Below are 16,006 nucleotides of genomic sequence, written 5' to 3'. Positions count from 1 at the left end.
CCAACCGGGCCCCCAACTGGGGCCCTAACCGGGGGCCCCAACCGGGGCCTCCAACCGGGCCCCCCAACCGGGTCCCCAACCGGGGCCCCAACCGGGGCCCCAACCGGGGGCCCCAACCGGGGCTTCCAACCGGGCCCCCAACCGGGGTTCCCAACCGGGGCCCCCAACCGACCGGAATTGATTTTAATTGCAAATTTAATTGCAAGTAAAATCAATTCAATTGAAATCAATTGCAATTAAAATCAATTGCAATTAAAATCAATCGCAATTGATTTAATTGCAATTGATTTCAATTGAATTGATTTTTTAATCTGATTGAATTATTGATTGAAATTTAATTGATTAACGCCCAACACTGGTGTGTGCGTTATTATTATATATGTACAAAAAAAGTATATAAATTGGTTATAGAGATAATTACAAAACAATGTACGAAATTAATTTGGCTAATTTTAATTCCTTCGTTATAATGAAGAATAGAAGATATTCTGTAAGCATTTCACGGCGTTACGCCACTTTTACACTGATAGCCTCAATTATATTACACCCTCAAATATATAAGAGAAACCCATAAGGAAAGATTGATGTTTGAGATACAATTACAATGCATTTTATACATATTTACCATCAATTATATTTACGTACCTTTTAATAAGAAGTTCAAAGTATAAAGATTTTATTCCACAAGCAACTGATTCGTCGGAACTAAAATGTTCCACTAAATCTTTTTTTATTTTGTCCAACTCTTCTGTAGAAAGCTTCTGAAAAAAAAAAAACATTTTACAGGAATATTTTTTTATGGTAAAATAATCTGACGTCATTTACACGGTTCATCTAATGAAGAGTGGTTACTTCCGTCTATGGAAATTTTGCGATACTAAGAGTATCCTCTAAAAATTCAAATGCGTTGTCAGTCGTGGGATCTTAAGTATCTTCTGCCTGTGATTGTACTGGTTATTGCTAACCTTCAATCGAAAATCGAATTATGTAGGCCGGTGGTACATACCCGGGTGGGTTCTTCACGCAGTAAAAAGACGAAAACCTGCGCGATATCTGAGAAAAAGTTTATGAAGCTGTGTGAAATTTGGAACCTCTATTTGACTTTGTTTTTGATTCAGAACGAGATCCAAGTGCAGTAGTTGAACTTATATACCTAGAAGACCACGTGGCATATTAAGCAATTAAGTAATTCTGCTCCTAAGGACATGAAATTGAGGTCAAAATTCTATACTACTAAGTATTAGGCAGATAATATAAAAAACAGTAGAGATTACTAAAAAACCAACCTCAAAAGTAATTTATCCCCTAGCTTGCCATCCTTAGAGGTGCAATATTTTCTACAAATTTAAATGGGACCACATCTGAGGTACCCTCTTTCCAACAAAAAAGAAACATCAAAATCGGTTCACAAATGCTGGAGTTATCGCGTAACATGCATACAAATGCCTCCTTCTTTTTTTGAGGTCGGTTCAAAATATACTATAATATAAATATTAGACAACATCACATACGTTCCTCGGCTCCCAAAGTAAGTAACTAAAGCACTTGTGCTATGGAAATCTGAAACAACAATGTTTCCACAAACACCCACTGACACTCGAGATAACATAGTAAAGTTAATTTTTCTACATTGTCCCGGCCGGTCATCGAAATTGGGACGTCAGAGATGGCGACACTATAAAAAGCGGTGTGCATGCCGCTCGAAGAACGTGTCCAACGACAGGTCCAATGTCATCACATTCATACTTAGTAGTATTGCCTTTTGTACTAAAACATTTTACCAATTTAATATTTTTAATTATTAAAGGAATAGCAGACGGTGACCTCTTCTTGTAAAGCAGATCTCACTATACTAAGGCGCTTTGTGTCCGATACATTTATACAGGTGTAGATGCGCAGGCAGACTTCCTATAGGCCGTCGGGTGGGTGATCTGCATTAACCGGATAATCTTACCTGAGGATGTATAGCGACAATCAACATAATGTCGCCAGTATGATTCGAGTGGCGAACCGTTAGATAACGCCAGTAACCGGAATAATCAGCAGGTGAAAATGGTGCCATGCTGGATTTACGGACGAAGTCTTGGAATAGCTGGAAATGAAAGATGTTTTAATAATTTAACTCTTGGCATCGGCGGCAGAATGAGATCTGCTTGCGCGGTGATGGAAGTGATGGATGCTTGGGAATTGTATTATTATAATGCACACACACCAAAAGTTAATATTTCTTTTTGACACTGATGATTTTTTAAATACAGCAGGGTTTCTTAAACCTTTTTCTAGTCATGGATCCCTCTCAAAATTTCTTGCGGTGCACGGATAAACCTAGGCAGATGTTTGTTGTGCCGCCAGGTTTAGATTAATAAATCGACGGCCCCACCGAATAAACGTGCAAGAGTTTTTACACAAAAAAATTTTTTTTAGGCTATTCGGTTTTAATAGGTATTATTAACCTCCTAAATTTTTTTCACGCAAAAAAAACATAAATACATAGTTTAAATGTAAATCAAATGTATTTTGTAGGGAAAACTTATATAATAATTACGCACGAATAAAAGCATACTCCTCTATACACATAAATCTCTTCAGGCTTAAACAATAAAAAACGTGTATAGTCGTACACCGCGTCTTGACATTTTTGTAAAACTACTTTGCACGTTTATTCTTGTATTTTATTTATTTTAGTTTTTGGTAATGCCTCAAGCAATAAAAGCAAGCCATGTATTTATTTTCGTAATAGCCTATATACACCACTGTAATGAAGTGTTATTCTGTAAATGCTTTTAGAATTCATAAGAGACCTAAGTAGAAATATTACTCAGTGTTACACTTATAACAGACAAAAGTTTAGTATGTAAATATTCATTATATTATTTTTGAAACTATTTGCCGCGAGCCTACTAACCGGGTATTCCCCTAATACACTCGAGGTGAGGTGAGGGGAAGGTGGCATCCCGTTATGCAATAAAAATTTATTATCGGGACATCGACACTCGACAGTCATGCGTGAGCGCTATTTACAAATAGGAGGTTATCTGTGTTTACAAACAACTTATTAATTGAAACTGCGTGATATTAATGAAAAAATGAGTGAATCAAGGTGCAAAAAGATGTTAAACATGATTTTAAATGCTGACAATGGTGAAGAAAAAGGTAAAGGTATGTAACCCATAATACTTGTTTATCAATTACTTATAGCTAACTAAGTTTACTAAATTTAAAATTTATCTACTTTTTATTACTTCCTCATTAATAATACGAGTCAAATATAGACCGATAAATTCTAATCAGTCCTCTACATAAACTATACTCTCTACTTGTTATAAGTGGGGAAATAATGTAATAAATATTATGTGACGTGGGACACAAGTATCTAATTATTTGAATACGAACTTTTTCAGATGACGAAGACAACATTAACACTGATATGGACGTTTCTTCAAATACATGTAAGTATTGTTTTTGTACAGGGCCAAGTGCACAATAAGCTAACACTTAAGACTAAATTCAACTCTATGCCGCATGCTATAAGAACGGACCTACAAAAGAAACACAAAGTACAAAAGAAATTATGATAGTTGATATTATAGTCATCATCATCATCATATATGATGATATTATAGTTAAATAATGAATTTAAAAAAAACAATTGTTTTAATTTTTTTAAGAGAAAAAAAATGTATTTATCTTTTCCTTATGGTTACTTAAATACTCTTTAACCATAACTAAACGTGTTTTTTCAGGTAATTTTAGTTATCTGTTGAAAACCTCTATTAATATCGAGGGGATTGTTCCTCTTGAAGAAGACCAGGAATCATTCACGTGTAACCAGCCCTTGTCTCAAAGTCAGGAAGTTCAGTCTGAAAGTCAGGAAGTTCAGTCTGAAAGTCAGGAACCGTCAAATAATCCTGCAACTAGTCTGTTAGATATTTCTCATTCCTTTAGATACACCGTAGATGAAATCCCAAATGAATCAGATTTTTTGTTAAATAGTAATAATAATAACGACTCTCTAACAAACACACCGCCAACTCAAGTACAAAAGACCCTAGAATCTACAAAAATCAATTTTATAGCTTCGCCAAGTGTATTGTTCATAAACAATGATAATGATTTTCAAAGTGTATCAGATATAGAAGCCATTATAGAAGGCATCGAAAAAGAAAATGAATTAAACAAAGATATTTTAGAGACACGCATTTCAAGAAAAAGGAAAAGAAATGAACACAAATGGAAAGACAATAAAAACAAGATTTTGAAAAACACTGGCCAATCATACGAGAGTACCAGATTAAAAAAGGTTAAGCCAGAAAAAAGAATAGGATTACCATGCACTTGCAAAGCAAAATGCTTCGAGAAAATACATGACAGCACGAGAACAAGAATTTTCAATAACTTCTGGGCTATCGGGGATCACGAAAGACAGTGGGACTTCATCGTGAGGTATGTCAAAACACAGGGAATAAAGAAAATGACTCTAGCACGTACAAATAATAGAACGCAAACAATTGAATACAGACTCCCATCGAATGCTGAACTAACAAATTCTATCAAAGTTTGCAAGACCATGTTTTTGAATACACTGACTATTACACAACAAGTGGTTTACACAGCGTTAGAAAAAACATCGAAAAGTGAAACATTGACTGACTTGAGAGGAACTCATAACAATCGGCCAAAAAAAATGACAAACTCAACAGAAAAAAGTATTATCAAACATATTGACCTATTTGAAAGAGTTGAATCACATTACATTAGAAAAGATAGCCAGAAAGAATATTTGGACGAAACATTGAACGTTTCCAAGATGCACCGCCTTTATTTGGAATGGATTAGTAATAATGAAGAATATCAACACGTTATCAAAGCGACTAAACGACAATACGAGTATATTTTTAACACAAAATTTAATCTTTCTTTTCATAAACCAAAAAAAGATCTGTGTGCAACATGTACTATTTATAAAGATGCAGACAATAAGCGCAAAGAAGAATTGAAAGATGCATATGAGAAACATATTAAAGCTAAAGAAATGGTGAGGCAAATTAAAGAACGAGAAAAACAGGAGTTCGATAAAAATGATTCGGCGTTGGCTTGTTTTGACTTGGAAAAGGTCCTCAGTGTTCCTCAATGTGAAATAGGTATATTTTACTATAAGAGAAAATTTCCTATTTACAACTTCACAGTCTACGATACGTTGACTCTCACAGGTTATTGTTATTTATGGCATTGTCAGGTAGCAAAACGAGGTGCCATTGAGATTGCTAGCTGTTTGTGGCTGTTTATAAAAGAGCAGGCTGCACAGGGTAAAAACAATATATCTCTGTATTCGGACTCATGTGCAGGGCAAAATCGAAACAGATTTGTATTTGCTACGCTAGCCTTAGCAAGCAAGATTTTTAATATTAGTATCACGCATAGATTTTTTGAGACGGGCCACAGCCAATCTGAACACAGCGATTCTATGCATGCCACGATAGAACGAGCGAAAAAAAGGCAAACTATTTATAATCCAGATCAAATGTACCACGTAATTGAGAATGCAAAAGTATCTGGTAATAAATACAGAATTACGCACATGGAACAAAAGGATTTTTTAAACTTTAAAGACATAATAAAAGGTAGAAATTGGTCAAACGATTCTAACGGTAAGAAAGTTTACTGGAGCAAGGTTAAAGAGGTGAGCTTTTGTCCTACGAATCTAGATACAATGTTCTTTAGATACTATTTAGAAGAAGACCAGCTAAAACTCCATTATGTAACAAGAATGAATTCCAGACGGCGAAAGGCAGAACAACCCATCCTAGGTTTACCTCAGCCAGCTTACCAAAATTTGCTGCCAATAAATAAGCCTTTGTATAAAGATCTTATCAGTTTATGTGATTCAGAAGCGATACCTCGTCCATATCAGGACTTTTACAGAAGTTTAGTACCAGCAGTACAAGTTGACAATAATATTATGTCTAGCATGGAGGAAAGTGAAACAGAAGAACTAATTTAAGGTGTTTTTTTTTGTTTTTTTTTAATAAAAATAAGTGCGCATTTGACCTCAATCTCACCTGATGGAAAGTGACGATGAGGTCGACGGTGTAGCATGCACACCTAAATAATGCCTATTCACTCTCGCCTTGAAAAGGTCCAAGTTATATTGCTCAGGGAACAAGTCCGCAGGCAGGGAATTCCACTCCACAGCCGTTCGCCAGATATAAGAGGAAGCGTAACGCTTCGTGCGAATCAAAGGAATGTCCACAACATAAGGGTGGTACCCTAGCCTACGTGTAGTTCCGCGATGATGGAAAGGGGAAGGCGGAATTAACTCGTGTAATTCAGTCGCACACAGTTAATTTATTAATTAATTAATTGTAATTCAGTTGATTTATTTTAAGTTTTTTACGTTTCATTGTAAGTGTACTAACGCAATTTGTTTTTATAAATATTATGGCAATAAATGATTCTACTTTATTTGGGAATGTCTCAATCAATATATACAACGTGTTAAATTTTATTAAGCATATATAATTTGCACCTGGTACTCTGTATATACTATCCTGAAACACAATTTAAACATAAAACTAACTTACCCTTACTAAATAAGTTGATAATATTCCCAAAATATAATCACTATCACTTAATAGCATAACGGACATCATCTATAATTTACACGAATATCCATGCAAACTTATATTGGAAAAATATCCGGAATGGGTTCCCTACCTGTACTATTAGTGTATTGAATGAATACGTTTGTTAGTCGCGTATTGTTTTTACACTAATAATAGTGCAAAGTTCTTTGAGATTGGTGTGCCAATTTATTTTCGCAAGAATAAAAAAATAATATGCTTTTTTTACATTTTCTTAAAAACCATGTAATTTAAAATTTTATTTACTATGTAAATATTTAGGTTAATTTTACGTCGTCTTATTCGTCATACATTTGTTAAGAAAAAAACCATCAGGTGCAGAGTTATTAAAGTTTTTCTGTTTTTTATTTTTCCTGTAAAGTTGGTGTTTTGATAATACACGTTTATTCGGTGGGGCCGTCGAAATATTCTTTTTACAAAATTTTTGATTATAACTAATAAATAAAATAAGAAAGGCTCGCGCGTCTCGCTCGCTCCTAAAATGGATAGCCGGCAAAGGGCACGAAAATTCAAAAAGGTCACACGTGCACTGCGCCTATTTACTCACAACATATTGTAGATCAATTTTAACCTGTATTGAGAATTGGAATATTTGCAATTAGGACTGGCGTCTCTGTCCTCCAGGATCCTGGCAGAATACCAGCGTCGCAGACAATCGCTTTGTTTAAGCCAAACCAGCGCCTTTTCACTGTCATGACTTATAGAAAAAGATCTTTGTTAAGTATAATGTAAATTGAGCCATATCGCAAAGTTATATATTATTCATTCATGGTTAATACAGAACAGCTATCATTCTGTATTAAAATACAATAGTAACAAATTTGTTAGAAATTAGCTTACCAGAACAGCTTTTTTGGTGTTTTCAGAAATATGAATAAGCGACTGTATTGGTCCAACAGCGACAGTCCCTGTAGCATAACTTCCCAGCCTGAATCCCACAGTGGGGAATTTTGTCTCCTCATCAATCCCAACCGTGAATTCACACTTATTCCTATAGCCTTCGGTAACTGGCGACTTTTGTATTGGTAACAGTTGGAAACTAAGTCCATTGTGCACTTTACGTTGTTCTTCTATTTTGCTACGCCATTGTTTCGCTATTTTCCAAATTTCATTGTCAAATTTCATTAGAATGTTCCTTATTTCCTTCTCTTTGAGTTGTAACTGGAACAATATCATTTGTATGCGGTACGACAACAATCGAGTTCTAACGCAGTTTTCGCAATTGTTACAGGTCCTATGGTCTAGTGATCATAGCATCTGTCATAGGACTTGAAACGTTGGCTTGCTTGAAATCCAAATATACGCAATTGAAATCCGAAAAAAATTGTTTCATTTCCAATGAATAACTATTATTCGTCAACCCGTTTTCACGTCACGGACACGCTGTGCACGGGTCTCCGCTCAGGCGAGGTTTATGCTATAGTCCGCCACGCGGGGCCAATGCGGTTTGGGGACTTTACACGTTTTCCAAGGGTTTCCAACTTCCTCGACGTGGAGGTTTTCATCACGATGTTTTCTTCACCGAAATACTCCTGGTAAATTCAAATTAAATTTGGCACATTCATTCTGAAAAGAGACTGCGGGCTCAGCTTGAGAGGCGGTGGGTTAAACCAAGTAGAGATTTTATTTTGAACCAGTATTTACGTAAAATGAAATTATAGAAGCTACGTTTTCACAGTGTAGCTAATTTGAAGCGCGATCCGCAATAATAATCTTTAGTAACCAAAACAGGGCTCAAAATATTTTGTATATATGGCACTATCACATTAATCTTTATTTAATATTATAACACTTGAGGCTTCTGCATGAGGCACAAGTTATTAACATTAGCAGTACATTATGTGGTGAAATTACAATCACATGGGACTTGTCAACTTATGTCTCAGGTATGGGCACTGTGGCAGTGGCATTGCAACTGCTATGGACAGATGACACTTTTACCACCAGGTGCATGACTTGTTCATCCTGCCACTTGGTATCATAAAAGAAATATGCACTGAAATTATTAACATTAAATATTATACATTTTCAGCATGTATAAGAATTCATTCATAAAGCTACCTGCTCTTCATAAGGTATATTATAATATGGAGTAGTGGCTTCAGCCAGTCTCTGTTGCTGACTTCTATTGTCATCCTCTTTCTTCTTCTTATCCTGCCCAATTCCATCTTCTTCTAGCTTTCTTTTTTTGACCAATGGGTCTGGGGCCGGCTTGGCTACTTCTGCTATCAGGGATTTACCTAAATAAATAGATGTATAAAATTTTTGACGCAAAATAGGCACCAGTCCGTTGCACTAAGTACCAAGTAGTATGAAATTTTTTAACAGGTCCCATTGTGATAGCATTAAGGCGTGAAAAGTAAATAAAATATTAAAATTTAGATAAAAATAAACAATTCACTAACTTCAAATACTCATGTGAATTAATTCTACTAATAGTCTAGGATTTATTTTTAGTTTTTCATTATTCATCAAGACTAACGATTTAGCAAGATTTTCTTTGGATATACATATGTAAATGATCATTAAATAATAAAAAAACTAGCCTTTCCATGAATACCCATTAAGGGCAGCAATAGCTTTTGTACGCTCTTCCTCATTTTGAAAACAGGCATACAACCAGTGACTGCCGTTCTTGGGACGTTTGATTTTGCTTGTATTTAATCCCAACTTTTGATTCATAAGCTTTTTTAACTCCTGAAAATTAAAAGGAAAGTGTGAACGAAATAATTTTAAAAATGTTTCAATTTCTTTTCTGGTACTGTCTTGTTCCATGTCCTGCTGCAAGTGAAAGGCCTCCATTATATCTCTTTTTTCCCCGCTTTATTTGGTGCATATTGATTAATTCCCAAATAGATGAAACTTTTAGGGTTTTTAGTTTTCTCAAAGTGCATACATTAAACATTAAAAAATATCAACATATAAAAAAATTCTCACAAGTGCACTTTTAGATGTAGATGACATAATATTAACTTTGCCTTCAATACAGTTGGAATAATATATTATCAACTGAAATAAAACCTGAATTTGAGAATATACTTAATATTACACAGGGAACTAATAAAAGCTTTGAAAAACGAATGAAAGTGTAGCAAACCGTGATTAACTATTAAAATACTGACTAAGGTGCATTACAATGAGTTACTTAAAGATAAGCACAGAATATATCAACAAAATTAATCATATTTAGCAAACAATCAAAAGCTTGTTCAAATTACAATTCTACAAGAAAAAACTGCTTCCAAATAATATACTAAACTTCCCAAAGTAATACTACTATTAACTTAACTAAAATATACATTCTTTTTCAAAACCTTTACCACACTCTAGTAACCAGCTTAATTCATATTATTGGCTATAGATTATAGAACCAATAAAATAAATTAAGATAAGAATTGCTAATAATAACAGTTTTCATTAAAATATAAATTAAGTTGGTAAGACATTTCAGGAATTTCAGCATTTTATTCAGTGCTTACCATATGTTTGTTTGCACAAAAGTTTTCGGTACCTTACTTAAATATAACGCAGTAACAATCAACTTTGTATAAGCTCATTTTTAATTTACTTTTTGGAGCTTTTGCTTATTATTATTACATGCATTAAACTTAAGTGTTACAAGTAGTATTAACCTTTTTAAAAAATGTAGTAGATGAAAAATGTCCAGGCCAATCAATATGTTACATAGCCTAATTCAAGAGGTCGAAAAACTTAAAACATGAAATTTATATACATTTCATGTATGCACAGTCTACTTAACATATGATCCATATGTCTCATATTATGAATTGAAAAGTATTAAATAGAGTACATTTAGTCTCCAACAAGTTCTTCGATTCAAATTTCACTGAAAATAACGCATAATGAAGGTTCTTACAGCAATTCCATAAAATTTAGGAAGGCCACGAAGTTCAATTTTAAATTTCTCCGAGGAAAAGCCGCCTCTATCCAAGTAAGCGTATTCTTCAGCAGTTTGATTGCCGCTTAGTGTTTCTGTCATCATCTCAGCATTTACATCACTTTGTACAGACATTTGTAGTTCCTTTATTAACTTTTAAGCAGCAGATGGCAAAAAAGTAAGGTTATGTTCTTGTTTTGACGTTAATGACATTTAACACGCGCATGCGCGTTAGAGCAATTTGTTTCCATTTCAAAATTTCCAAAAAAAAACAATTAATCGATACAGAGTTCGTTGGTCATTTACAGGGTTAAGAGCACGTCGAGCGCGACATTTGAGACTATGCCGCTGCCGCTTAGATTCCATCCTCTAAACTACGTCCCTTGCTATAAGAACGGTGCAAAGTCGAAAGTCTCAAACTTGCTGTGACCATAACTCAATGGATGTGCCCTTCACTGTACCTTATTGCTCTTTGGTATGTAATTAAAGCACATCAAGCCTGACTGAGCTTCATGTCGTAAGTAAATAATTTAATAAATTTTATGTATCAAACCCTGACGTGGTCTTGGCCCTATATGTCGGAGTTAAAATAGTTAATTGATTAGATAAATAAGGATGGCAACAATTATAATGAATCGGTTGAATGGTATCGTCACGTCAGTCATCGTTATGACGGTAGTTATTATAATGTACTGTGTGAGAACCAAAGTGAGGACCCCCAGAAATCGTAGTTCTCAATGGACGACCACATTCTTGCTTGCATTTTAAATAAAGCGTGAAAAATAAAATAATAGTACCCATAATCATTATGTAAATATGAAAAAGTTGCATAACAAAACAAATTAATTGTAGTTCAATAAATTTAATATTAACAAAAAATTCGATTAGAATAGTGAATGTTTGTATTTTCCAAGCTAATAATTATATATATTTTAGACATAATTTTTGTACAAAAGTACACAATATGAAATATGACAGGTACGTCGAAGAAGTAATGTATATAATTATTACTATCACATTTCAAAATTGGTTAAATAATACGATAAATAGTCGTGTAAGCGTAATTAGTAATTTTCTGAGGTACACAAAACATGGAGTAAGATAATAAAAAAGAATTATTTTAATCTGGCTCATAAATATGAGGTATCATTACGTAGAGTAGACTAAATTTTGTATCAAATAAATACTCAGTATAAAACATAATTATAATGGTAGTACCTTTGTTTTCCAGCTATGTATACCTATATGTATATGCCAATTACTCTTGCTACCAAGTGTGCAAAGATCTTGAGCTGTCTGCGTTAACGCAGAGCGCTCATGGACGGAGTGGGTACACCTTGGGGCCAACACAGACGACTCTCAGTTTCAGTTTGAGTCTTATTAGTGCAGGCGCGAGGTTATACTGGAGGTGGACTGTAGCAAGTGGTGGGTGGTTTTGATGTGCATCCTGCAGCGTTAATGCTGGACTGCGTCCAGCACCGTGCGCGTGAACGGAGAATCTTGGAGGGCTGAGCCGAGGGATAGGGTACTAGCGCAGCTCCTCTTTGGCCCGGGTTTCAGGATAAACGGTAGCCCTGCCACCATAGGGAAATAATAGTATGTCCCGTTAGGTACAGGTTACGTCCTACAGTGAGTGGAAAGCTATGAGATTTGGATTTCCAAACACCAGTCATGAAACGATTTTGGTGCTAGCATCAACTCCGGTACAAAACAGGAACAATGGTCCCCGTGTCGTGGGGCCTCGAACCTACATTTCGGATTCTGCGTTATAGAACCCTACAAATACTAGCCTGGATATCACCCATCCCTAAGAGAGAAACGACCCGGCGAGCGGCCATTTGCAACTCTACCTCGTACTGACAGACCGATAGTGACTGGCACGCAGAGGCCTTCTTCCAAAGAAAAGCGTTCCCACGTTTCGCCGAGACAGTGTCCAAGAGGTGAAATGCCCAGCCAGGCACGAACTTATTCTGAAGTAATCAATCCAGAGTTTGGCTGTGATTAACTCGGCAAACACTTGGTACATAAGGAGCCCCCATGCCGATTCGCTACAAGAGGCCCTATGAGAGCGTCTCGCTCAAAGAGCGGAGGGATTCGGCGAGAAAATAATGTGAACAGCTGATCCCTGGCCACTGGGACCTCACGTGGCAAAACAACTGTGCAGAGGGCCACAGATGGCTTGTCCACAAACTACAACTACGACATAGATATACCTTAGTAGTGATGAGCCTCCCCGAAGACCTGAACCCCGTTCTCCTAGTGCAAGACCCTTGTTTCAACAAAATGTCAAAAACAACTAACTTCTCCAGCATACAGTCAGCGTTAAAAAGACACGAAGCAGATAAAGTGCTGTCCAACTAGATTAGTCACAGGCTTAAGCAAAGAATAATTAGAACAGTAGATTACACACTATGGACGTGGAGGCGAAGGGGCGCCGCCTCCAAGGAAGGCTTTCTACTTATAACACGCATATATACTATCACTTCTGCTAAGATCGTAAATATTTCATCACCAAATTAAAGAAGGAATAGACCAATGAGACAAAAACTACTCACAACGATAGTTGGACAACCCCTACGGTCTTTAGGCATGCTAGCATGGAAGCTATTTTGATACTCAACGAACGTCTATAAGTGTCCGGAAAATTTCTTAAATTCAAAGGCATAATCATTGTGCTCTTACTGCCGTTTTAATGGGTCATACCCCTTTAAATGTTGGTATCACAGTAAGCCCTGGAGTTGCGGATATTTTGCTACAATATTCGGCGACGCCAATTACAGAGTGAAATACCTTGGAGTGCCGAGGTCGCTACATCATACTATGTCCCTTGTGAAGACTGGAAACACTAAAAGAAATTTCAATTAAACATTTTTGGAAATACTATTTAAAGCTATGCCTTTGTTACTTCTAATATAGATCCCTTAGACGTTTAAAACAAAATGTAAATAAGACACATAGACAACACGTATAACACGCATATCCATAAATACAGCTTGCTACATTAACGCTAAGAATCGCCAACGCCACTCTCATTAACAAATAACTTTTTCATCACGTTTTTATCTTCATTTTCTTTTTCTTTCCGCAATTTCTTTATGTTCTGTAGTTCTTTGTCTATAATTGTTGACATTGTTGGATTCAAAGACTTAAGACGTTTAAAGTCGTCTTCTGCTTGGTCCGGATTCCACGCCCCAACATGTGCTTTGGCTCTCCTGTATAATGCTTTTTCGTTATCTGGAATGTGAAACGATATTGTTTTAGAGCAGGTGTCCAACAAAAGAACACTACAACAAAGTTTACTATGTTAAACCTAGTCCATTTTTATTTTTTGACAGTCCACTTACATATAAAAACGTAAGGATAAAAAACTCCATTAGAGAGGAAACCATTTAAAAAATGCTATAATATAATATAATACAGAAGAAAAAAGTAAAACAAAGAAAATTACTACACTGTATGTGCAAAGTGTTAAAAATATACAAACCTGGTTCATACTCTAGAACTGTATTACAGTGTTCTATAACAGAGTAAAAATCTCCGTTTACCAATTTGCATTGTGCGTAGTTCAGTAAGATTGGTAGCTTAATTTTATTTAGATCCTTCCATTCGTCATCAGATTTTCTTTCCCTGAAAACACAAATCAGCTTTATACTATAATTGATCCTTTCGTAAAAAGTTCATACATGAGTCAATAGTTTTATAAATACAAGTGCTTAGTATAAGCCAGAACAAGTGAATATTTGTTTTGCTAAAACTTTAACAGGTGACAGCCAGATCATAGCATTACAGTGGGATGGGATACGGGTGAATATGCGATAGATAGCAGATCAGAGCTAAAGTAACAATTGTAGTTATTAATTACCTAATCATAAGTTGTTCCAAAATAGATATAGCCTCATGGTACTTTTTCTCGGCCTCATCATATGCTTTCTGTCCATACAAATTGTTTCCCTTCTCCTTCAGTTTGGGAATAAGTTGTAACCTTTCCTCAGTATTGAGTTGCCATAGATCTTTTTTGTACTCATCTGCTCTCTCCACTTTTAGTAGTTCTGTATGAATTTTTAATAAATAAAAATTATTTGTAATAAATTGTTCCATTATTAGAAAAGGACAGCTTTTCTACTTGACATTGCAATTCAGTCCGAAGAGTCACATGTGGCCAGCACTGTTACATAATGATGCAGAAGAGAAAAATAAAGGCAAATTTTATCAAAGGCTTTGCTACAATAGACACAGGTCAATTGTCATGGTCGCTAATAGAAGGCATTAATTATTTTTTTTGACTCTACAGTGCCTCCGACTTCAGTTCAGTGAACGGAAAAGTTATAATATAAACTATTACTTTAAGTATACTTAACCAACATAACATTTATGTTTTTAATGCTATAAATAGTGTTTTTAAAGAAGAAATTTATTATAATTACTGTCCAATTTGGGCCCTGAAAGCTGTGCTAATAAATATTATAGCTAAAAGTTTAATTTACCTATTATGAATTCCAAATCACAAGGATTACTAATAAGTTCATCTAAGTCATCATATCCAATGCCTTCAGTCTGCAGTGTCATTGTACAAGCATGTTTTATTACGTGTTTGTCTTTGCCCAGTTCCCGGAGTGTCTTTGATACAAATGGGTAACTGTATACTAACTGGAAAATTAATTAATGTAAGTATGAAAATTATTGGTTGTGAAATTGTATATTTTTCGACAATTTATTTAGCTCAGTGCTGCCTATTTCTCATGTCAGTGACTACTTCCCTTGTACTGTGTACACATCATACAAATATACAGGTATAACAGAAACAATGTCTTTAGGTACCAACCTCTTTTTTGACCTTGAAACTAGCTACTTCTCCCACGGCCATGAGTTTGACTATGGTCTCCCAAGCCTCTAATTTGAACTTGTGACCGATAACCAGAACCATGGGTTCTTTCTTTCCGATTTTCTTGCTATCATCTAACAGGACCCTCTCTTTGCCCAATTTCCATGTTTGGAAGTGGAAGTGTGCCTGGAATATTAACTTGACCTCGTAAATCAAATCATAAAACAAGAACATGTTGTGTTTATCCTTTTATTACTTACTTTGCTGCCATCAGCAATTGGAATATATTTTTGACCAGCGTGAAGTATATTTTTGACGATTGGGGGTTCGTTAGTCATTGTGTTCACGAAATCAAGCCACAAAAACAAAATCACTTGTACCCAAACACTTCTTTATATATCTTTGCTTGAACCACAACCTTCTCGTTAACGTTAACGCGAAAAACAAACGACAAACATCTAAGTGGGGAATCTATGGTGGGGAAGGAACAAATTAGTGTACCATGAACATGGGAACAAACGTCACTGTCAGCTATATAAATATAAAATCGATTTTAGATTGAAACAAAATATTAATTTAAAAAATCGCACTTTTTAAAAACGGTAACACAAGACCATTGCCACCAACATTTAGAAGTTAATATGC

The 16,006-nt window shown here is 35.3% G+C and overlaps 2 protein-coding genes across 2 annotated transcripts in view; both read right to left on the bottom strand.

The window, feature by feature from the left end:
- The window catches only part of LOC113235667 (tRNA (uracil-5-)-methyltransferase homolog A), a 30,334-nt gene extending 19,517 nt beyond the window's left edge, over window positions 1–10,817 (bottom strand). The window contains exons 1-6 of the mRNA XM_026471500.1: window positions 10,519–10,817; window positions 9,188–9,338; window positions 8,703–8,881; window positions 7,482–7,802; window positions 1,955–2,092; window positions 646–761 (exon numbers count right to left, since the gene is read on the bottom strand). Of these exons, the coding sequence (XP_026327285.1) occupies window positions 646–761; window positions 1,955–2,092; window positions 7,482–7,802; window positions 8,703–8,881; window positions 9,188–9,338; window positions 10,519–10,674 (1,061 nt within the window). The 5' untranslated portion in view covers window positions 10,675–10,817. The remainder of the gene's footprint in view (window positions 1–645; window positions 762–1,954; window positions 2,093–7,481; window positions 7,803–8,702; window positions 8,882–9,187; window positions 9,339–10,518) is intronic.
- A 615-nt stretch (window positions 10,818–11,432) lies between these two features.
- LOC113235821 (AH receptor-interacting protein) lies at window positions 11,433–15,838 on the bottom strand. Its single transcript, XM_026471729.1, has 6 exons — window positions 15,622–15,838; window positions 15,362–15,547; window positions 15,024–15,186; window positions 14,402–14,588; window positions 14,024–14,166; window positions 11,433–13,773 (listed from the first exon to the last, which is right to left on the bottom strand). The coding sequence occupies exons 1-6, from the start codon at window positions 15,697–15,699 to the stop codon at window positions 13,547–13,549; spliced, it is 984 nt and encodes a 327-aa protein (XP_026327514.1). The 5' UTR covers window positions 15,700–15,838; the 3' UTR covers window positions 11,433–13,546.
- Between the last annotated feature and the right edge of the window lie 168 nt (window positions 15,839–16,006).

The sequence above is a fragment of the Hyposmocoma kahamanoa genome, unplaced genomic scaffold (genome assembly GCF_003589595.1).
Source record: "Hyposmocoma kahamanoa isolate Upper Pololo Valley unplaced genomic scaffold, ASM358959v1 88, whole genome shotgun sequence".
Classification (NCBI taxonomy): domain Eukaryota; kingdom Metazoa; phylum Arthropoda; class Insecta; order Lepidoptera; family Cosmopterigidae; genus Hyposmocoma; species Hyposmocoma kahamanoa.
This window is presented reverse-complemented; position numbering and strand designations above follow the sequence as displayed.

Coding starts and splice junctions, on each gene's coding strand:
- LOC113235821 (XM_026471729.1), bottom strand. CDS start 15,699: ATGACTAACGAACCCCCAATCGTCAAAAATATACTTCACGCTGGTCAA. Junction 15,548..15,621: donor CAATTGCTGATGGCAGCAAA/GTAAGTAATAAA, acceptor TTAATATTCCAG/GCACACTTCCACTTCCAAAC. Junction 15,187..15,361: donor GTTTCAAGGTCAAAAAAGAG/GTTGGTACCTAA, acceptor TTAATTTTCCAG/TTAGTATACAGTTACCCATT.